This window comes from Hypomesus transpacificus, chromosome 10, assembly GCF_021917145.1.
Source record: "Hypomesus transpacificus isolate Combined female chromosome 10, fHypTra1, whole genome shotgun sequence".
NCBI lineage: Eukaryota > Metazoa > Chordata > Actinopteri > Osmeriformes > Osmeridae > Hypomesus > Hypomesus transpacificus.
In genome coordinates this window covers 4,142,883-4,165,416 of record NC_061069.1, presented here as the reverse complement: position 1 = coordinate 4,165,416, position 22,534 = coordinate 4,142,883, and the positions used below count along the sequence as shown (strand labels likewise).

The 22,534-nt window shown below is 44.1% G+C and overlaps 3 protein-coding genes across 3 annotated transcripts; 2 read left to right on the top strand and 1 right to left on the bottom strand.

Annotated features, from left to right (window-relative positions):
- Positions 1-648: 648 nt before the first annotated feature.
- Positions 649-6,161, top strand: cdyl (chromodomain protein, Y-like). Its single transcript, XM_047028242.1, has 7 exons — positions 649-1,029; positions 1,661-2,447; positions 2,665-2,927; positions 3,216-3,388; positions 3,690-3,900; positions 4,480-4,623; positions 5,129-6,161. Exons 1-7 carry the CDS (start codon positions 1,006-1,008, stop codon positions 5,285-5,287), a joined length of 1,761 nt encoding a protein of 586 aa, XP_046884198.1. The 5' UTR covers positions 649-1,005; the 3' UTR covers positions 5,288-6,161.
- Positions 6,162-7,624: 1,463 nt separating this feature from the next.
- On the bottom strand, positions 7,625-16,343 carry LOC124472618 (calcium-activated potassium channel subunit alpha-1-like). The gene is made up of 26 exons (XM_047027563.1): positions 16,133-16,343; positions 15,647-15,733; positions 15,493-15,554; positions 15,320-15,410; positions 15,012-15,123; positions 14,872-14,947; positions 14,701-14,776; positions 14,117-14,287; positions 13,940-14,031; positions 13,689-13,799; positions 13,359-13,461; positions 12,856-12,938; positions 12,683-12,752; positions 12,433-12,588; positions 11,440-11,549; positions 11,257-11,325; positions 10,961-11,047; positions 10,747-10,832; positions 10,448-10,508; positions 10,075-10,195; positions 9,734-9,982; positions 9,308-9,551; positions 9,059-9,189; positions 8,188-8,382; positions 7,985-8,088; positions 7,625-7,763 (listed from the first exon to the last, which is right to left on the bottom strand). The coding sequence occupies exons 1-26, from the start codon at positions 16,334-16,336 to the stop codon at positions 7,655-7,657; spliced, it is 3,060 nt and encodes a 1,019-aa protein (XP_046883519.1). The 5' UTR covers positions 16,337-16,343; the 3' UTR covers positions 7,625-7,654.
- A 3,427-nt stretch (positions 16,344-19,770) lies between these two features.
- On the top strand, positions 19,771-21,768 carry LOC124472742. The gene is made up of 3 exons (XM_047027751.1): positions 19,771-20,518; positions 20,611-20,749; positions 21,010-21,768. Exons 1-3 carry the CDS (start codon positions 19,944-19,946, stop codon positions 21,766-21,768), a joined length of 1,473 nt encoding a protein of 490 aa, XP_046883707.1. The 5' UTR covers positions 19,771-19,943.
- The last annotated feature ends 766 nt before the right edge of the window (positions 21,769-22,534 follow it).

The window sequence follows — 22,534 nt, the reverse complement described above, 5'->3', positions numbered from 1 at the left end:
TGAAGACCCAAATAACTGGAACTGTGAGATATTTAACATATGTATGAATGTTTAAGGTAAACAGTGTTACTAATGAAGTGTGTAGCATACTGAAAACCACATGGACGCTAAATGCAGTTAAAGTGGAAGACTCCATGTCAGTGTCTGCCTACTTAGGTACTCCTGACCCAAGAGCATGGAAGTAAGTTAATTTTCATGTGCCTCTATCGTTAAGATACGGAACAGTTCTAGGGACAGTTTCCAGATCATCCCTCTATATCATTTTACTACATTCTTGCTTCCTTCTTCTTCCTCTTTCTGTGTATCTATTCATTTCCATCCATTAATATCCCACATCCATTTCCACTATCCAACATGGTCCGTGTACATTGTGCAGTATAACTTTAAAACAGGGACATGTGTAGCCAACTGAATCATTATTAACGGATATTGTAATACTAAGCAATCATTTTCCTGTTATCAGCCAATGTGGTCTTTTCTTGACAGGGCAGATTATGTGGATCATTTTCTTTTGGTTTAATACTCTAAAGACTACATTTACTCATACAATTACCGAGTTAACTTTAAGTATCATTTTATTTTGGCAATATATTTAAGTCCCCTAACAATCCCCTTTCGGTAGCGAAATATTACTTTTATTTTGGAAATTAAATTAGCCGGAAGTTGGCTCAATGCAGATGTAGGAAGGCTGTAAAGTAAAGTTTTAGCAAGTTATTATTTGTTTTGGTATCTTTGAATCCCTGTACGTTCGTGATTTGTTAGCTGGAAAGCTAACAATGTTGCGTAACTTATACTCAGACAATTACCAGGGAGATAATTAGGCTATCAAGTACTTTGATACCCCCAGTGATAGGCTACATTGCTAAGACGCTAGCTAGCTAGCTAGCTAGATAGAGTACTCGCACTCAATTCTCAGCTACTCAACATCAACTGCGACTATTCAAAAGTGTCACCGAATTCTCCTGCTGGAAAATCAAACACCAAGACATTCTGTAACCACTCAGAATGGCCACAGAAGAGCTTTATGAGGTATGAAGCATCCGTAGGTAGTTCATGCGACATGACTAGTCGCACAAAACTCGCTAGTCGGTACTATCTGGGCTGGACAGCTAGCCAAGTACTTCTGAATAGCTTAGCTAGCTAACATGATGATACTTATTTCTCACAGCAAAGCTATCTTTAAGACATTCGAGTTTTTAAATGTCTCTGGTCAGTTTGGATTCAGAGAAGTTAACCAGCAGGCACATTTCTTGCTGTCCTTGCTTGCTTACTAACTAATTTAGCTTACCAACGCGTGGCTGAGACTGGGAACAACTCGGCCATCTATCTAGATAGAGAAGACATAGCCAAAACCCACAGTAGCATCATCGTTTATTTGGGTGACATGGGCATAGTATCTATATCACATATATAGTTTATATGTGAAAATGGAAGCCAGATTGCCTGTGCTTTAAACACTACGACATACTACATAAAAGTAGGCCTACTTTTAACCACCATCAACGGATTTTGTTTGGTATTCACAATAATTTGTTCAAGCCAGCGATATTGGTTTATCATATGTTCAATTGTGTCTTGATCTTTAAACTGACTGCAATTTAGTTTTGAGGGTGAATAAAATTGTGCAATCATAATGTATTTTCCTGTTCACATCCCCAAGGTTGAGAGGATAGTGGATAAGCGGAAGAGTAAGAAGGGAAAGATGGAGTACCTGGTGCGCTGGAGGGGCTATGGTTACGAGGGAGATACCTGGGAGCCTGAAACACACTTCTCCAATTGCATGACGTTCATCCACGAGTATAACCGTCAACAGAGTGAAAGACAAAGAGACGACTCCATACTACGTTCCACACGCAGTCCTGCCAGCCACAGTACCGGCGCCAACAACAATGCCCGCAAGCAGATTTGCAGGCCACAACCACACAGTTTCAGTACTGGCAACAGGGCCAATGCAAGCAGTGCCAAAGTAAAACAAGAGAATGTTTATTGTCCCACCTCAGTAGCAACCAAACAGCAGTTGCCACTGCAGGACAGGTGTGACACTGACGTTCAAATAGATACTCAGAAGCTAACCTCAAGCCAGAAGTCCAGCAGTGCAGTATCCAGCACAGGTTATACCCCAACTTCTCTGATGGGCACAGCAAGGCGAAGTGTGGACTTGGCCAAGTCTGGGATCAAAATATTGGTGCCCAGAAGCCCTATGAACAACCATGTGGACTCTGAGCAGTCACCAAGTGAGGCAGCTCACAGTTTGGAGCAGGGAGGCCAGGAGCCTGACTCTGTGCCTCCCGAGGTAGCCTTGCTAGTGAAGCCTGCAGGGGTGTTGCTCGGGCCAGGGGAAGAGCGAGCCCGCATGGGGACGAGGCCCAGGGTTCCAACTCAACCTCCATTGCCCCCCTCACAAGTCCCTGTAACACCCGCAGCCATATGCTCTCTCAATGGACGAGGTGAGGAAATGTTGCCATCCACTGTTTTGTGTGCATGTGGCATGTTTTAGTTTGACTAATATCACTATGAACGATTTAACAACTTTTGCGACACAATGCAGTTATAAATAGGTACCTATGAACCTATTTAACGGCACAATTGGAATATTTTGAATTCATGGCCTTCTCAAAGTAATTGTCATAGTAAAATCACTCCTTCTGTGCTTTCTGAACCTAGGACCATCAACACTAATGAATACTCTGACAGCAAATAGGATGGCAAGCCTGCAGAGCGCAGTGGCAGGAGTTACCAGTGTCTCTCACGTGACAGGAAAACGGCGTTTTGAAGAACGCTCTGCCTTTGACAAACGGCTTAGATTTAGTGTTCGACAAACAGAAAGTGCCTACAGGTACAGGGACATTGTTGTCAAGAAGCAGGACGGGTTTACACACATTCTGCTTTCCACCAAGTCCTCTGAAAATAACTCCCTCAATCCTGATGTGAGTCATGAATGTTTGTTTGTTTTAATTATCACACACTAGGTATGTCAATAATGAATTGTGTTATATCGGTGCTTTTCAAATACAACATGGAAATGATGCGGGCCGCTTGTGAAATGAGTAACAAATGTGCCCCCGACCATTTATATACTATTTGTAGATATTTGGCAATTTTATGTAAATATTAATGCGCTGGGGATTGCAAAATATATGTAGCCTTTGTCAATAGATAGCAAATTGAACACAACATCCTTTCAGTATTTGTGACCTCTTGTAACTTTTCCTTAGGTGATGAAAGAGATGCAGAGTGCCATGGCAACAGCGGCGGCTGACGACAGTAAGCTGGTCCTGCTGAGTGCAGTGGGCAGTGTCTTCTGCTACGGTCTAGACTTCATCTACTTCATCCGACGACTCACGGAGGACAGGAAAAAAGAAAGCATTAAGATGGCTGAAACCATTAGGTAGGAAGGTGATGATTGTGAGATAAGCAGTTCGGTCAATTTGAAGCGTCTGGTTATCAACAGAACCTTAATTGTTGACCACCATTGAGCGGTGTTAAATGTAGATTAGTTTTTGTGTAAAAAACATTAAAAAAAATAAAAAACATCCACATTTGTAGTGAAGTGTATACAACTGTTAAAGTTTGTGTAGACTGAAACAATAGAAGCATATTTGGTGGATGTGAATCTTGGGCAGTAATCTTGGGCACTTAAAATAGTATAATAATACGGCCGTTCTGCTTTCCCCTCCCACAATTTCTAGAACATTTGTTAACACGTTCATCCAGTTCAAGAAGCCCATCATCGTAGCTGTGAATGGACCTGCAGTGGGACTCGGGGCTGCGATCCTCCCCTTGTGTGATGTGGTCTGGGCCAATGAAAAAGCCTGGTTCCAGACTCCCTACACAACGTATGGACAGACCCCAGATGCTTGTGCTTCCCTGACCTTCCCTCGCATCATGGGCGTAGCCTCGGTCAGTTTGGCTGTAAAATCTCATAACCATGTATTGTCAGAATAAACATAGGGAATTAGAGTCCCTTAGGCTTCGTCAAGGTATTTGTTTGAATTCACATTATGGTTCTTATAAGTGTTGCGTCAAGGTACTTGTTGCAGCTAAGGGGTTAGGATTTCATTAGTTACTAATGACAATCATATAGGGGTTACCAATACCGATGGTAATTACAGCCTTATTTACACTATATAGAAAAGATGTGGTTGACTCGTTTCTCTTGAGCATTAGTTGCTCAGTTTAATTGAAGTAGGTGTTGACCAAATGTGACTCAGTCTTGTTTGTATCATCTGTTTTATATGAGGGAAAATGTGTATTCTGTCAGCTGGGATTTCTCACTCATTCTGTTAATTCATCTACCTGTTCTATCCAGACATAACAATCTCTCCATCGTGCACTTCCTTATGAGTGACTCTCAAGTCTCCACCTGTCTTCCTCTTCCACAATCCCTTTCCCCCTTACAGTACTGTTTGCTTTCTCCTCTCCACTCAGTCCAACACCTTTCTTATAGGCCCGTGTTACTTTCCGCTCTGTCTCCTCCAGGCTAATGAGATGCTGCTGAGTGGGCGGAAGCTGACCGCCCAGGAGGCCTGTGCCAAAGGCCTTGTGTCCCAGGTTCTGTGGCCAGGAACTTTCACTCAGGAGGTGATGGTTCGCATTAGGGAGCTAGTCTCTTGTAATTCAGTTGTAAGTCATCCTTTTCCTTTGATTTTCACGTTTATTTTGAATGTTTTTATTGCATCTTATCACACAGTCATTGGCAGTGTTTAGCTTCCCAGTTTATATCTTTGGTTCTCTCGCTTTTTAGACCATCAAAAGCCATCCCCCTCCATTTACCCCCCTACCCAACACACACACACCTCACAAATGGTGTCCACTTGATTGATTTTCAGTATCCATAGATAATTTTGGTACACTGATCTTTTGTGATGAATTCAGACACTAGTGGGTCATCTAGGAACAGATATTTTGTTGGGAATCATAATGATCAAGATCTCAGCAACAGTTGTAAATGGAAAAAACCTTGTAGTAAAAAAAAGAAAAGAAAGTGACTCGCTCAGATGAAAATGTCATCTACAGTACATCCCTATTCAGTCAATGCCTCCATGTCCATTGGTCATTTTTCTTCTCACTTTTGCTTTCTTTTTTCTGTCGCTTCTCCATGTGGGGCCCTCTGCTTATTGCACCGTAGGTCTTGCGAGAGTCCAAAGCATTGATGAGAAACACAAACCGAGGTGCTCTGGAGCAAGCCAATGAACGTGAGTGCGAGGCACTGAAGAGAGTATGGGGCTCGTTGCAAGGAACAGACTCCATCCTCAAGTACCTGCAGAAGAAAACAGATGAATTTTAACACACAAACTTCCCCCATAGCTCCTGCAAGGCATGACTGTCAAGTGAAGTAGCTCCTGTGTACAGTCATGGAAGAAAACAACGCTTCTACATACAGAACAGGACTGTAGCATAAGTCTGCAGAAACACAGATCTTTGCTTCTAAGCATTGTTTTTACTATTTTACTAATCACCATGGCCTTTAGAAGAAAATTCTGCTTGGAACAGTATCAGCTAACAGGCATACATTAAACGGATTGGCAAACAAGATTTTGGTTTGAACATGAATCAGCCTTATGACATCAATAGAGCACAATAAAAATGACTGAAACGGCAGTGTGTTGATGGACCATGCAAAGAGTCATTGGAGATGACTTGAAACTGTGCCCAAATACTAATGAACTTGATTGGTGAGGATTTTCAAAAATATTTTGGGGACTGACTACCATTCAAAAGTGAAATTATAAGTTCAACCATAAGTAAGTGTTAGTAACTAACGGCTGTTGTTTATTTTAGTTTGTCTTGACTGTAATTATTTTCCTTTAGGCTGAGATGGCTGTGACAGTGGTGGGGTTTTGGGTACAAGAAGTTGTTTATTTTTATTTTGTATTAATAGTAATTTAAATATGACTTAAACTAACTCCTGTATTGTTGCCTCTCAAGTTCAAGTACATTTACAGGTATGTGTTTGGGATATCTGTACCCTCTTATATTGTCAATCAGGAGTCTCACTATTTATCAATTATATGGTTATTACACATATTGTGCTATGATCAGACCTACTGTCACTTATTTGTTGGTATGAAGATACATTGGTTTTTAGAATGGAAACAAGTAGGCCCTTATAATGGTCCCTACCACAAACTATTTTCATGAATTAAATCAATTTTGTTGAATATTTGTCACATTCTTATTTTGATATGTAAAGTACTAGCCTGTTCACTTCAAACACATTAACATTCATACACTTGATTTAAGCAAATTGTGGTTTCTAGATACATCTTTTGATTACTTGTACTGTTCTACATAGTAAACGCCACAATTTATTGTATGAATGTTTCCACAAAACCTCCTTATAGCACTCAGGTTTTGTAGACTTCCTCACACAATCACAGGCAGTGTGAAGGCTTTTGACTGTATAGTGCACAAGGTAATTCAAAAAAATCAGAAATACCCCCCAAAAAACTATCTTGAAGCCCGAAACTGTCCTGATGAGTGGTTCAGTTATAAATCCCAAGGCAACGTGTCACAAAGCTGAAAGTTGAAAATATATTTCTAAATATAGGTGGGCAAAATTATTTGTGAGAAAATCGTATTTAAACCGACTCTTGCTGTATTCCTCTCTATTGGCCTCAAAGCCACAGACAGTCTACGTAGAGGCTAGTTGATTAGGTACACAAAAATGAATTGCTCAATAGTCACAAGGCTAGGGCCTGCTTTTTAAATCATACACACAGGCAAAGCCAGTGAATGTTGAGGTGTTTGAAAGTAGAGCTATTGATTACTGAACTATTTCCAACCTGCAAGCTCAATTTACATTAACCCTTGTGCTGCCCACCGTCGAGTTGCCGCCAGAGATAAAAGCCATATTTAGAAAGAATAAAGGTTAAACCATTACATATTTTGTGGAGGCATATTTTTCATAATATTCTGGCTGCATCAGTTATTCCACTGACCAGACAAATTATATAATTCTATCTGCACTGGATAATTTTTAATCATTGTGATTTTATATCCTAGGGTACGTGGCATATTTGAATGCATGTGGCCTTTTTTGTACCTACATCAAAGATGGCAGACATATAAACAAAGAGTATAGAATAACTTATTTTCATGACTACATATTGGCTGAGTATTTGGTTAGCTCCCTCCAATTCCTAAACTAGGAATTAAAATGCAAATGTGGATTTGCTGTTAATCTTAACAGCTCATCCTTTTAATGAAGATATCACGAACACCGATCTAAATGTTATTATACAAGGTGTGTCTCTCTGAACAGTGTCAGCTGATTGACGCAAATCAAATAAAAGCTTTTTCAAAGTTACTATTATTGATACTGTACTAATTATGGATAGATAGTTCCTAATTAAAAGTTTTTCAATTAAAATGATGGAATTAAATAAAGTTGAAATTGAAAATTTGTATATACCATTAAATCATAAACAAAATTACACTGTTGCCATCATTTGTTAGAACCAAGACCATGATTGATGAGTTTAGCCATGCTTGTAATCATTTGGATTTAATTAAAAATAGTTGTTGGTGTTTACAGTGGTGGGACTGGGTCAGTGGTGGGACTGGGTCAGCAGGTGGGACTGGGTCAGTGGTGGGACTGGGTCAGTGGTGGGACTGGGTCAGCAGGTGGGACTGGGCCAGTGGTGGGACTGGGTCAGTGGTGGGACTGGGTCAGCAGGTGGGACTGATGGAAGGGGACGGAGCAGAAGACCTGGTCCGAGGCCAGCAAAGGAAGGTCACCTGGAGGATTAGTGATCACAAACCTGTAGGACACACAACTGTTACCTTCTACAGAACATCCGGTCACCTGCAGCTCTCCTCCATCATGTTACTGCTGTTACAACCTTGACCACTGCTGTCTGGTTCATCTCTATTGTGAAGTAGTGTGTTCTATTGTGTCCTATTGTATTGTGGTGTGTTCCATTGTGTTGTGGTGTGTTCTCTTGTATCCTCTTGGGTTCTGTCAGGGTGTTGTGGTCCATACCTCTTCATGGAGCGGTTGGGAGGGTCTAGGAGACGGTACAAGCCAAAACACAAGATCTCCAAAGAATCTAGAGCCCGGCCAAACAGATCTCTGAACAACACACACTGCAGAGAGAGAGAGAGGGGCGTTAGAGGCCGACAGAGAGACAGGTAGAGAGTGTGTATGTGCACGTGTCCTCAGTGTGTGTGTGTGTTCTCCTTCACCTGGAGCTGACAGAGAGGCTCGTCCTTCAGGGCCAGCTGGGCCAGTTTGGACCTACGGCGCAGCGCCCACAGCTGAGGGGACATGACCCCTCCTCTCAGCTGGTTGTCCCTGATGAGCTGGGCCTCCAGCAGGGGAGTGTCCCCGCCCGTCACCAGCGTGGACACCAGCAACGGAATGTTGGAGTTGAAGAATGTCTGTACACACACACGACACACTCAGCTAGCGCCGCGTGCTGTGGTATGAGAGAGCGACTCAATCCCTGACTCTAACCCCGAACCCCAATCCTAATTTGCGGTGTCTATGAATGTTCAGGTCTGGACTACCTGGCTGGAGAGTTTTGTAGATTTACGGTGGATGGAGCTAAATGAGTGGCGTGGCTCCAGACTGAACCCTGTGTCCATACATCCAGACTGAACCCTGTGTCCATACATCCAGACTGAACCCTGTGTCCATACATCCAGACTGAACCCTGTGTCCATACATCCCGACTGAACCTTGTGTCCACACATCCAGACTGAACCATGTGTCCACACATCCAGACTGAACCCTGTGTCCATACATCCAGACTGAACCCTGTGTCCATACATCCAGACTGAACCCTGTGTCCACACATCCAGACTGAACCCTGTGTCCACACATCCAGACTGAACCCTGTGTCCATACATCCAGACTGAACCCTGTGTCCATACATCCAGACTGAACCCTGTGTCCATACATCCCGACTGAACCTTGTGTCCACACATCCAGACTGAACCCTGTGTCCATACATCCAGACTGAAACCTGTGTCCATACATCCAGACGGCTGAGATCAACCACGGGGGTGACTGTAGAGGGATAAGTACAGGGACTTAAGCCTCCTGGTGACTCACGGCAGCCATGAGGGAGTCCAGCACGTCCACCGAGAACACCTTCCCCGAGGAGAAGGCCTCGGTCAGATTGAAGCTGTCCACCTCCTCCAGCCTGTCGGTCTCATTCATAAGCTTCACCTTCAAAGTGTTACCTAAGGGGTGAGACAGGGTAGGATGGAGAATAGGGAGGGCGAGAGGGGGTGAGTCAGGAGAATCTTCGGTAGTGCAATGACAGCATCGTTCGGGGGGGGGGGTTGAGAGGCGTAGTACCGAGTTCAACCAGCAGAGGGACGGACTGTCGGGTCGTTTTTTGGCGTGGTGGGTGGGATCCGTGGGTGTTGCCGGAGAGGCTGAGTGCGCTGAGGGCCTCTGTCTGCGGGCTGAGGCCGTTGACGTTGAAGCAGGACAGGACCGTCTTGGACTCCTCGGTGGATCCCATCGAGTTCAGGATCACCGTCCGCACACAGCGGGTCACCCCCGCCGCACGCAGGTCGTTCAGACACACTGGCGAACCCTGGGGTGGAGGGGGGTGCAGGGGAGGGGGTGGGGGGTGAAGGGGCGTGGAGTGGGGAACGGATGGAGCAACGGAACGTTGAACCAGAACCCCACAACACACACCCATTCATTTCAACCGCACACACACATACCCACAACCACAAACTTTAACACCCCCTCCATCCAACCACACACACCTACCCACGTTCCTCCCCTTACACTCACAGGCAGGAAATAGATGTGAGGGAAGTAGTGGATGTCAGGCCACTCCCTCAGGAAGTAGTCTCTGTCCCCCAGGAAGACCACGGGGGGCAGTTCAGGCCTGGTCAGGCTGCTGGCTCTCAGAGGCATCATGAAGGCCCGCAGGCCCAGCCGCCTGGAACCACGGTCCCCAATCACACAGGCCACCACGTGCTTCTGGAGGGCCAGGGCACTGGCACTCTGTCTGGTCTGGAGGGGGCCGGACACACACACAAGCACGCTTGTGTGAGAGTGTGTTTGTGTTCATACGTGTGTGTGCAATCCCAGTGTCCCAGTCTCACCAGGGTAACCTCTTCCAGGGAGACAGGGGGACACCAGTGGAACATTCCGGTAGAGTCGAGCGTCACCTGACCCTCCGCCTCCAGCTCCTTGGTCCAGTCAGCGTTCTCCTCCTGATCATGACTGTTAGACAGTGGAACGGCAGCATACACAGACTCATGTGGACCTCATCATCACACTCATCAACCTGTTTTCGACGCTCACCGGCAGTAGAGACGTTCCATCTGGGGCTCAGGTGAGAATACAGCCCGAGACAGAGGAGGAATAGATCACTTGGATTGATTTCTTTCACATGGAATCTTCTCACTAACTCATCTCATGGTGGACCTCTGTGTGTGCGCATGTGTGTGTGTGTGTGTGTGTATGTGTACTTACATGGAGGGAAGTACTCCCAGAGATGGGCGTCGTAAATTCATGGCCGAGGTCAGAGCGCCATCTGTTGGAGACACACATGCATGAACACACGAATGCGTGCACACGGAAGCATGCGCACACATGCAGACAGATGACTAAAGGACATCCGGCAGAAGGCAGCATCACAGAGTGGGGCGAGGCCAGAAACCAGTTGTGACAAAAACGGAGGCAGGCAAAGCTGGTGTCGAGCACATCTGGCTTGAGTGCCACTGTTCCCACGAGCCAGTGGGGACATCTCAACACCAGTTTGGAGTCCTTACCATGATCAAACTCAGGACACTGGCACGGTCTCATCCTGGACAGCTTTCTAACCTTGCTGTGACACCTATCACAATAGATACCGGCCCTGGAGAACACACACAAACACACAGGTGGACAGTGAGCCATGTCTCCTCGTGAGCTGACAGGCTTCATGGCTAACAGGACGTGAGTGAGTGAGTCCTGGGGTGAGAGCAGCTCCCAGTCTGGCTGTACCTCCTGGCATCACTAGCATCGCTGGCCACCAGGAAGCCCAGAGTCCCCCGCTTGATTTGGATGCACTTCCGAGGATTCACCAGAACACTAACGTGAAGAGAGAGAGAGAGCGCAAGAGTGAGTGAGAGAGAGAGAGAGCGAGAGACAGCTAGAGAGAGAGAGAGAGAGAGAGAGAGAGAGAGAGAGAGAGAGAGAGGAAAGAAAATATACTTTTTGTTATGTACGATAACATGGCAAGATGACCGGCGTGCCTTCCGAACAGGAAATGCACGGGGTGTAAACAGGAAGTCACGCACCTCATCTCGTTGTCTTCGCTGTAGGTTGCTATGCCGATGAGCAGCAGACCCAGCTTCAGGAAGCAGAGCCTGAAGTACCAAACAACCACACACACCACACACACATTCAATACGCACACACACAATGAGCATGTTTCTGTGATGCCCCTCCCCTCATGCTGAAGCTGGGCTGCAGTGACTCACTTGCTGGCTTGGGCAAAGGTCATGCCTATAAAAGGCCAAGAGAGGTGCTCTGTGTAGATCTCATTGAACATGCCCTCCAGGTAGAGGTTCTTCCACGACTCTCCCTTCTGCTGCAGGAAGCAAACACAGGGAGGTCAGCATTAGCTTGTGTGTGTGTCTTTGTACTGCATGTGTGTGTGTCTGTGTACTGCATGTGTGTGTGTCTGTGTACTGCATGTGTGTGTGTGTCTGTGTACTGCATGTGTGTGTGTCTGTGTACTGCATGTGTGTGTGTGTCTGTGTACTGCATGTGTGTGTGTGTGTCTGTGTACGGCATGTGTGTGTGTCTGTGTACTGCATGTGTGTGTGTCTGTGTACTGCATGTGTGTGTGTCTGTGTACTGCATGTGTGTGACGTGTCTGTGTACTGCATGTGTGTGTGTGTCTGTGTACTGCATGTGTGTGTGTCTGTGTACTGCATGTGTGTGTGTGTGTCTGTGTACGGCATGTGTGTGCTGTGTCTCTGTGTGGGTATGTGTGTGTGTCTGTGTACAGTGTCTCTGATGATGGGTTGTCTGAAGGACAATAATTGAGTCAATGCTGTAGTGAATGTCTGCTCCAAGATCATTGGAGCCCATCAGAGACTCTATACTCTGACTCAACCCAGAAAGCAAAAAAGAATTATCAGCCAACCTAAACATGTTCTGTCCAGTAAACATTTCAAAATAATGTAATAGTCTTTTGAACTTGGTTCAAAACTCACATATGCTAATCTTTATTTTTATTTTTTTATTCATCCATGTACTATATTTGGTCTGTCTCTTGATATATGACTTCCCTGCCTGTGACTTTTGATGTTGTGTGTATGTTGTGTGTGGGTTGGGTGAGCTGCAGATAAATTGACCTTTTAAGGCTCAATAAAGTTGAGTCTTTGGCCCATGTGTGTGTGTGTGTGTGTGTGTGTGTGTGTGTGTGTGTGTGTGTGTGTGTGTGTGTAGACATGCGGACTCCTTACCTCCACATCACTCTGCATTGTGAACAGGTTAGCCAGCAGGCTGGACAGTCCATGCACCCTGCAGCTCTGGGCCATGAGCCCCATCTTGAGCTCCGTCAGACACATAGCCGCATCGCCACGATTCCAGTCCCAGTGTGGAATCTTCTGCACCATGACCTGGAACACACAGGGACAGGAACACTTGACACCCTGACACACACACACACACAGAGACACACAGACACACACAGACAGTGTGGGGAGGTGTTACCTTGCTGCTGGGCTTCAACATTTGGACGATCACCCTGGTTTTGGGATGATTGGTCTTGACGGTGATCACACTAGAAGGAGACGACACAGGAGAAACCTTGTTGATGTGTGGAGATCTGTGTGTGTGTGTGTCTGTGAGTGTGTGTGCAAGTGTGTATGAGTGTGTGTGCTTACTTCTTCAATGTGTCCAAGTCCTCTGCATCTGGGTCGGCAGCAGACCTGTCACAGAGAATCACACAGGCGGACGCTTTGCGCATCTGCCAGAGTTCTTGTGTTAGGATTACACACACACAGCAAGACTCTCCCACTCTCCAACACATTTACACTTCATCCAGTCAGCAGAAACTTTAATCAGAGTGCACAATGGACACTCAGCACAGAATCCAGGACCACTAGTGCACAAATCCAACAGTATTTCAGTGGTTGGTGCCAAGGAACACTGTTTAGCTACAGTAATACACAAAATAATCTCCACTACAATATGGATATTAAATATTCATACGAGCAATCAATTATGTGTCAAGTGCAACGTTACAAAAAGAGTTGGAGGTCTCATCCTCTGTGTGTGTGTGTGAACACAGTTACCATGACTCTCTCCTGTATGTGTGTGTGTGTGTGTGTGTGTGTGTGTGTGTGTGTGTGTGTGTGTGTGTGTGTGCGTGCGTGAACACAGTTACCATGACTCTCTTCTGATCCTGCCTGTTCTTCACCGAGCCCTGGTAAAAGTTGATTTTCCCAGAGAGACTGAGAAAATACTCCAGCTCAGGGTCAGGGCAGAAGCTGAGAGAGGGAGGGAGAGGCGTCAGAGAGGAGGGACAGGAACCCAGAGAGGGGGAGACTGACAATTCAAATATAAAACCATGTAGGACTTTGGATAGACAAACTGCCAGGAATCAGTGGAGGGTAGCAGCATCAACAACTGATGCTTAATAAGCCTGAAACTGGACGTGTTTGGGGGGGTCAGATCAAGTGGTGGAGCTGAGAGAGGCTGTCAGAGCTGCACTCACTCCCCCAGGAACAGGAGGTTGATGTGAACCTCCCCCCGGTCCTCATGGTAAAACTCCTTCACAAACGGCTCAATGTTGCTCAGGGAAAGATGTCCACACACAACGACATGCCTGCAACATACACACACACACACACAGAACATCAGTGTGGGTCACAAAAAAAGAAGTGGTCTCTGAAGCACATGACAATCTGGAGTTCTTCTCCCAGACAGAGACTGGGTAGGTCCGCCTTGTATTGACAGATGACTCACGATTTCCCCAAGACGCTGGAATATTCCCCAGTGAAGCGCTTCCTGTTTGCTATGATCTCCATCATCTGGGGTACTAAGCTGGCAAACATGCCCTGTAGACGACACCGTGGATGAGCCAGGAACAGACACGATGGAACAGAGAGAGTGAGATGGTGGCAGGAAGGAAGGGGGGCGTACCAGGTAGATGAAGATGAACACGGTGATTAGAAATTGTCCTGACACGGTGTAGACCAGGACGTCGCCATAGCCCACTGTGGACATGGTCACCGTTAGGAAGTACACAAACAGGAAGTAGGGACGGCTCGAAGCGTTGGAGTTCTCAAGCCAGGGGTCACCAGAGCTCTCCACCTACAGCAGGGCAAACCAAGAGGAGAGAAACACCTTCTGATTTTGACTTCAGAAGCTTTTATCTACTCTGGCTTTGAAAACACCAGGCACTCAACTTTTTATTTTATTTTTTATGTTGCTCTCAATGTTTTCTGAATTGCGTTTTTCAATGCTATACTGTAGTTAAGATGTTACAAGATGCACTGTAGTTGAGTCCATGCACCATTCTTGCATCTTGCCTGGTCAATACAGACCATTCCTTGACTCTGACCATCGTCATACTGTTAGAACTATGCACTTCTGTCCCTTGAATCTCAGCAGTACTTTCTATATTCTTTACTACATGTTTTTTGCTTTGGATAAAAGCACCTGCAGAATCAATCAAATGTATTTCGTGTTCATGATTTGGCATGTTGCTGGATTCAAGTCCTCACCAGGTGAATGAGGCCGGCGTAAAAAAACAGGGATCCCATGAGGATGGCTCCCAGCCGACACAGCCTCTGAGATGTCCTGTGAAACCACAGAAGAAGAAAAGAAGTCTCACGCCAACCTAAAACAGTTCTATGTGATCCTAACACAGGGTCTTTCGTTCCATCAGTTCCTACTTGCTGGTCAGGATGTTGAGCATCCCCAGGACAGCTGGAAGCTCCAGGATGTACAGGGCCCGGAGGAATCTGAGGCCTGTGGGACGGAACATCATGAGAACCAGCCTAAGGGAGGGGAGGGAGGGGAGGGAGGGTCTTACCAAGCCAGGACCGACCGGTGACTACTGCAAAACATGATGGTGGGACGGTGAACATGTCAACAATGGTTTTGTAGTCCAACCACATGACCATCAGATTCTGTGCAGACAGAAACTGACAAGAAAAGACACAATGCCGTCATAAACAGGAACTAATAACAACAATCCAACGTCACATCCAGAGGCGATCAGAACCTGGGACCTCCTAATCTGTGCTCCAACCCTCAACCGCTCAGTTCCAGCTCGTGCTAATGCGTGAAGATGACAACCATTTACGACTATTGGTGTTGTACATCAGAGGAAGTTCTTACCCTGAGCCAAAAATGCATATGGTGGAGGATGCCCATGCCCAAGTCCACAAGCAGCAGGGCGTCCACAACCTCCACACAGTATTCAACGGGCCTGTCAGGCAGAACATCAAACATGAGACACCCTGACTTCAGCTATTGGGCCAGGTAGAGGAGCCGGCTCTCTCTGTACTCACCTCATGGCGAGGACCAGGTAGATGACAAAAGACACCATGTTCAAGAAGAACATTAACACCGTCTGGAAGAGAAAAGGAAAAGGTGCTGTTACAATATTATGGGCTGTAGGGCTGGGGGCGGGGAATGAGTAAGGCTGGGATTCACCGTGCTCACCAGGAAGCGTCCATGTGGATGTCGGCACGACACCAGGGTTGACGCGTGCGCTTTAAAGCGGTCGAAAAAAAGGGGCGGAGGGACGCACTGTTTGCGGAACAAAAACAGTGTGGTTTGTGAATTAGATGGTTTAACACTAGTAGCTCCTAGCACCACCTCCTAATCCCTCCTACCCTCCCTGTAAGACCTAACACCTACCGCCCCTGTAAGACCTAACACCTACCCTCCCTGTAAGACCTAACACCTACCCTCCCTGTAAGACCTAACACCTACCGTCCCTGTAAGACCTAACACCTACCCTCCCTGTAAGACCTAACACCTACCCTCCCTGTAAGACCTAACACCTACCCTCCCTGTAAGACCTAACACCTACCGTCCCTGTAAGACCTAACACCTACCCTCCCTGTAAGACCTAACACCTACCCTCCCTGTAAGACCTAACACCTACCCTCCCTGTAAGACCTAACACCTCCTACTCTTGCTCACCTTGTACTTAGCCTTGTGACATGTCGAGGGCAAGAACTGGTGCGGTTGGACAACTGATTGAGTCCACTTCCTGAAGAGGATGAGTAGCACGCCTTGCAACCAAGTGACGAGGCAGGTGACGACATAGAGGTCCCATATTTTGGTCCCTCGGTACATACAGTGGCAATATGATATTTCCTCGATGAAGGGTCTCGGCTTATACATGGTAGAGTTCAGGATCTGTGTTGAATATTATAAGAGAACTTATACTACTTAGTTCTGACCGAGTAATTTGATTGGACAGCAGACATGAGTGCTGTTATTTTAAGATAACATCACTGGGACTTTGCAGTCCATTTGACAACATTTTTAAATTGTGCAATGACTTTTCCTAAATGTGTGTATATTTTACCCTTATATTAGTAAAAATTACAAAACAGAAAAGAATTCCTGAGTATAGGCTATTTCTACCTTGAATTGTTATAACGGTTACATTCAATCAATCCATCAACGAATCAATCAATCATACCTTTATTTCTAAAGCACATTTAACACAATATAAATTGATCCAAAGTGCTGTACATACGGCATAGCAAAAGTACGCTATAAAACAACAATTAAAAGTTTCCAAAAGCTAACGAATAAAAATGAGTTTTTACATTGACCGAATGCATTGGCATTGTACCATACAGTATGCATTGCTGATAATCAGCACGGCGGTGATACAATAAATCATCAATAATGGTACTTCGAGAGTGACATTGCTTAATTGAAAATGTAGCTCCCTATCTGCTATTTTGTTCATTTGTTCTCAAAGGATGTGATGGCTAAATATCGTGGCTTACCTTTCGTATCAATGACTTCGCTGTAGACAGTGCATATAGTGAATGAATCAACAACAGCCAAGTTAGGTCTTATGTAGTTGTCATCAACTCAAATCAAAACAACAATAGACAAGTTGTCATCAACTCAAAAGGGTGTTTGTCGAACGTCACATAAAAAATTCATAATAAAAACTACTTACTAACCGAACGGTCTAGGTTAGTAAGTTGTTTATTATATGGCATTTTTAGCTACTTTTCATTTTGTAAACGAAAATAAATGGTACCTCTAGTCTAATTGTAGCTAGCTCTCACACTCTCGCGGTGTGTTTCATGTGTTGCCTAGCAACTCATTACTTTTGTATGGAAGCAAATCGTGACCAAAATTCAAATGAAAATGCATTTCCAGAAATGCATTTTCATTTTAAGAATGTGGCTGCATTATTTGACTCATAAATCAAATTAGTATTTAATCATCCTATTTGCATTTTCATTTTCTTCTTTAAGACTGCTCATTCTTTCCCTTAATTAAAATGAAAACGAAAAAGACATTTGAAATTTAATTTTCAAAATATGCCCCAGCAAATTATGGAAGCAAATCGTGACCAAAATTCAAATGAAAATGCATTTCCAGAAATGCATTTTCATTTTAAGAATGTGGCTGCATTATTTGACTCATAAATCAAATTAGTATTCAATCATCCTATTTGCATTTTAATTTTCTTCTTTAAGACTGCTCATTCTTTCCCTTAATTAAAATGAAAACGAAAAAGACATTTGAAATTTAATTTTCAAAATATGCCCCAGCAAATATATACCAAAATTCAATTTGAAATGTAAAATTTGAAAATGAAAATGCATTTCCAGAAATGCATTTTCATTTTAAGAACGTGGCTGCAAAATCGTGACCACAATTCAAATTCAAATGCATTACCAGAATTGCATTTTCATTTTCAAGAACGTGGCTGCAAAATCGTGACCACAATTCAAATTCAAATGCATTTCCAGAAATGCATTTTCATTTTAAGAACGTGGCTGCAAAATCGTGACCACAATTCAAATTCAAATGTATTTCCAGAAATGCATTTTCATTTTAAGAATATGGCTGCATTATTTGACTCATCAATCAAATTAGTACTGATTAGTACTGAGCGGACATTGCATTTTCATTTTCATGTTCTGCCCGCAAAGAACTGCCCATAATTCGAAAACGAAAATGCATTCTGAGCGGCGCAGTAGAGTGACGTCAGTAGCCGCTCTTCTTCAGCTCCCTGCTGACCGAGCTACCCATCTTGTTCGGTAGGGGGCGGTGTGCACATACGCATTGCATTACATGACAAATGTGCCGGGAAATTGATTGAATTGCCGGGTCTTTAGAGGACGCATCACAGATCATGGCGCTCCCTCAAATTGTGCAGACACTGATAGAATTAGCTGAGCTGGTAGAAACTAATAATATATCTGAGTCTGATGCCCGTGACCGAGTAGAACAAGTCACAGAGAGCTTGGCTGCATACTCTGCCGTCACAGACGTACACATTAATGAGGTTGCCATAGTAAACCTCTCTTCAGTCCTGGAACGGCTGGATGCTGTGGAGCCTCAAATGGGACGGGGACGACCAACCATCCACATCCCGTTCGAGTCCATCGAAAACTATTTATTAAATGGTTTAAAAATAAAGGACATAGCGGAGCTGTTGTCGGCCACCAGACCATCCGTCGGAGGATGCAAAGCAACGGATTTATGGAGCTAGAAAGCTGACAAAAGTATCTGAATTTGAATATGAAAGATCTGAAATATTTGTGTGTCGAATTTCATAAAACTGAAATATATTGCTGTTGAATATATAATATCTGAATTATTTGTATGCCAAATTTAATACAACTGAATTATTTTGATCCAAAAATAAAACATTCTAAAATTCAGATTGCAGGAATTCAGATTCTTGAAATTCAGATTGCGGAAATTCAAATTCAGATTGCGGAAATTCAGATTTTGTCTGAACCAGGCCAAAGGTGAAACAGCTTGCTTTCACAGGAAAAAGTAGACCATTTAATAAATAGTTTTCGATGGACTCAAACGGGATGTGGATGGTTGGTCGTCCCCGTCCCATTTGAGGCTCCACAGCATCCAGCCGTTCCAGGACTGAAGAGAGGTTTACTATGGCAACCTCATTAATGTGTACGTCTGTGACGGCAGAGTATGCAGCCAAGCTCTCTGTGACTTGTTCTACTCGGTCACGGGCATCAGACTCAGATATATTATTAGTTTCTACCAGCTCAGCTAATTCTATCAGTGTCTGCACAATTTGAGGGAGCGCCATGATCTGTGATGCGTCCTCTAAAGACCCGGCAATTCAATCAATTTCCCGGCACATTTGTCATGTAATGCAATGCGTATGTGCACACCGCCCCCTACCGAACAAGATGGGTAGCTCGGTCAGCAGGGAGCTGAAGAAGAGCGGCTACTGACGTCACTCTACTGCGCCGCTCAGAATGCATTTTCGTTTTCGAATTATGGGCAGTTCTTTGCGGGCAGAACATGAAAATGAAAATGCAATGTCCGCTCAGTACTAATCAGTACTAATTTGATTTATGAGTCAAATAATGCAGCCACATTCTTAAAATGAAAATGCATTTCTGGAAATGCATTTTCATTTGAATTTTGGTCACGATTTGCTTCCATACTTTAAAGAGTCTAGTCTTCATCCTCACTTTCGATGACAAATCTTTTCAGCATCATCTGGATAGTAAAACTCAGCAGCTGAATCGTCGATATCGCTATATCAGAAAGCTCGTACCGTCGTTGCCATATAATATTATTTTTTTTTTTTAAATTAAGAAGAAAATTGTGGAACGTCACATGACTAAACCGGAAAACAGGACTCGCCACTTCCGCTTGCAGGGTAATCTGTGCTAACCCAACGACAGACCTAGCTAGTTTACACAATCAACAATAACGTTATTATTCTGAGCATTTTGGCCTTTTAAATAATTTAACTGTGAAGACCATGTATTTATCCAAACCGGTTAAGTACCAGAAGCGGGAAAATCCGAACAGTGATTTTTGTTGTGTACCTCAGTGTGAAATGTCCGGGAAGTTTAATTCCACCGTCAGCTTCCACCACTTCCCAAAGAATGAAACGTTCAGAAAAGTATGGATACGCAATGTTAGACGTACAAATTTAGTGATTAAGAGGACCACGACAGTGTGCAGTAGACATTTCGTCTCCACGGATGTCATTAACGGTGGTCGACGACGCTTAAAAGAGGGGGCTGTGCCCATGTTGTTTGCCTGGAACGACTACTCCCTCCCGGAAGCCAGACCAAGCGTCTCGGAGTCGGAGAGGGCACAACGGCCAGAAGATGAAGTAAAGGACAGCATGGATGTTGATGTGCTGCTTCAATGCCACGACTATTATGCCAAACCAGAACCATCAGCCCTAGATATGGCATGTGAAAAAATAGAGGCGCAACAGCAGGTAATAGAAGAACTGCGGAAGAGGGTGGAAGGGGTTACAATGAAACAATCATTTGGCTTGGAGAGGTTTTCAGCATCAGACGATGACATCAGATTCTACACCAGGTACATATTTCATATTTTAATTGCTTCGTATGGTGTCTAAACACCGAGCCACTGGCACATCTGTACATGTCACAATTCGTTCACTATTTTAGATTTGCCAGCTACCGTCATCTAGATGCTTTTTGGAGACAGATTGAACCTGCAACTATGAGGATTGTACGTGTTGGTACGCGAACACCGACCAGCACAACAGCAGCTCCTGACAAGGCAGCTGATCAACCTCTTCGACCAGTAAGCTAGTTCATACTACATAATTTGGTTACACTTTATTTTAAGGTGTCCTTACAATAAGGTTGGTATTAGGGTTTGGTTTAGGGGTTAGTTGAATGTCATATGCATACTTTACTGTAATTACATGTAACATGTGTAACAAAGACAATGTAAAATAAAATGTCACCCATCATTTTGCTTGCTGAATAATTGGCACACAAAACAAGTATGATCCAAGGATTCTTATCACCACTAAGACTTGTTCCGCCTGCATCCATCAGAGCCGATGCCTACCACTCATTGATGAGTTGTTCCTGTTCTTGGTGTACCTGTCGCTGGGTCTGAAGGAGAAAGATCTGGGTGATCGCTTCAACATTCATCAGTCCACTGTCAGCAGGATCATCAAAACCTGGGTTAACTTTTTGTACACTTTACTGGGTGCTGTTCGGATATGGATGTCTCCAGAGGAAATAGGAGCCACAATGCCAAGTGTATTTGGAAAATACTCAGACACCCAAGTAATTATTGACTGTACAGAGCTGAAATGCCAGATGCCTTCATCTTTACTCTTACAGAGTGAGATGTTTTCGCAGTATAAATCCCACACTACTGTGAAAGGAATGATCGGTGTGTCACCACATGGTGCTGTTACATTTGTTTCTTCACTTTATTCTGGTTCTATCAGTGACAGTGAATTGTTCAAGCGATCTGGCATTATCGGTCTTTTAGATAAAGACATGGCTGTAATGGTGGACAAGGGATTCAGAATCGATGATCTAGTGCCCTGCAAAGTTTACATGCCACCATTTCTGACCCAAAAAATACAGCTGTCTCACAGTGACGTGCTGGTCACTCAGAACATCGCACGACTAAGGATACACATAGAGCGAGCAATAAGGTGCATCAAAGAAAACAAACTTTTCGACACAGTTATCCCTCTAACCATTGCTGGCAGTATTAACCAGATTTTTGCAGTAGCCTGCCTTCTAGCAAATTACCAAAACAAGCCACTGGTCAAGGCATGGGCCAAGGGAGAGTAAATGCATGACTTATTTTTGTACGACTATTGGCAGCGACCTGAACAGCCTAACCCGTTTTGTCACTGGTCACAGACAGTAGGCCTATGTTTTTTTTTTTATGCCTCACATTCTCGTAATGTTTTTAATGTTGTTAAATATTACATTTATTGCAACAAACAATATACTGTGTAACCTTTTGAAGGACATACTGTGCAACATTAAAATTGCCAAATCAAACAATTCAGTTGAAAAAAATAAATAAAAGATCAAGCGACTTTACAACTTCTCATTTCCGTTGTCCTATCCATTGTCATTACAACCTTTTAGATAAAGACAGGTCATTTTGTAAATACACATTAAAATAAAAGTGATCCACCTTCTCTCTGATGGTTGCTATTGCCTTTGGGTCAACATATATACACTGTACCAGAATGTCCTCCTGGAAACAGATTACAAAATCGCACCACTGCAGGCCAGTGATCAACAGTTGACCCTGCACCAGCCAGTAGTACATGTGGCTTTCCCAAGTGCCATGCTGCATTTAAAAGATTCTGTTAAGCAGAACTTTCTTGAACTGAAAATGTGTTTCAGTTCATCACACCACAGAAGAATGTGTTGTTAACTACACATCCAAATTAGAATGAAAACACTCAACTTTGATTAATAAAAAAAACTAAAACATGATTATGCTAGACACTGATTTATTTATTCAACTTAAAAAATACAGTTTAAAGAAAATTACATCCTGAACTGCATACTTCAGTAATTTAGTCCAATTAGTTGCACC

What these genes read in the sequence shown, in the direction of transcription:
- cdyl (XM_047028242.1), top strand. Translation starts at nt 1,006, where the DNA reads ATGGCCACAGAAGAGCTTTATGAG. An exon ending in ATGCTCTCTCAATGGACGAG is followed by an intron (nt 2,448 to 2,664) that starts GTGAGGAAATGT and finishes TTCTGAACCTAG; the next exon opens with GACCATCAACACTAATGAAT. An exon ending in GCATCATGGGCGTAGCCTCG is followed by an intron (nt 3,901 to 4,479) that starts GTCAGTTTGGCT and finishes TGTCTCCTCCAG; the next exon opens with GCTAATGAGATGCTGCTGAG.
- LOC124472618 (XM_047027563.1), bottom strand. Translation starts at nt 16,336, where the DNA reads ATGTATAAGCCGAGACCCTTCATCGAGGAAATATCATATTGCCACTGT. An exon ending in GTCACAAGGCTAAGTACAAG is followed by an intron (nt 15,734 to 16,132) that starts GTGAGCAAGAGT and finishes TTCCGCAAACAG; the next exon opens with TGCGTCCCTCCGCCCCTTTT. An exon ending in CACCGGTCGGTCCTGGCTTG is followed by an intron (nt 14,948 to 15,011) that starts GTAAGACCCTCC and finishes TCCGTCCCACAG; the next exon opens with GCCTCAGATTCCTCCGGGCC.
- LOC124472742 (XM_047027751.1), top strand. Translation starts at nt 19,944, where the DNA reads ATGTATTTATCCAAACCGGTTAAGTACCAGAAGCGGGAAAATCCGAAC. An exon ending in GACATCAGATTCTACACCAG is followed by an intron (nt 20,519 to 20,610) that starts GTACATATTTCA and finishes TCACTATTTTAG; the next exon opens with ATTTGCCAGCTACCGTCATC. An exon ending in CTGATCAACCTCTTCGACCA is followed by an intron (nt 20,750 to 21,009) that starts GTAAGCTAGTTC and finishes TGCATCCATCAG; the next exon opens with AGCCGATGCCTACCACTCAT.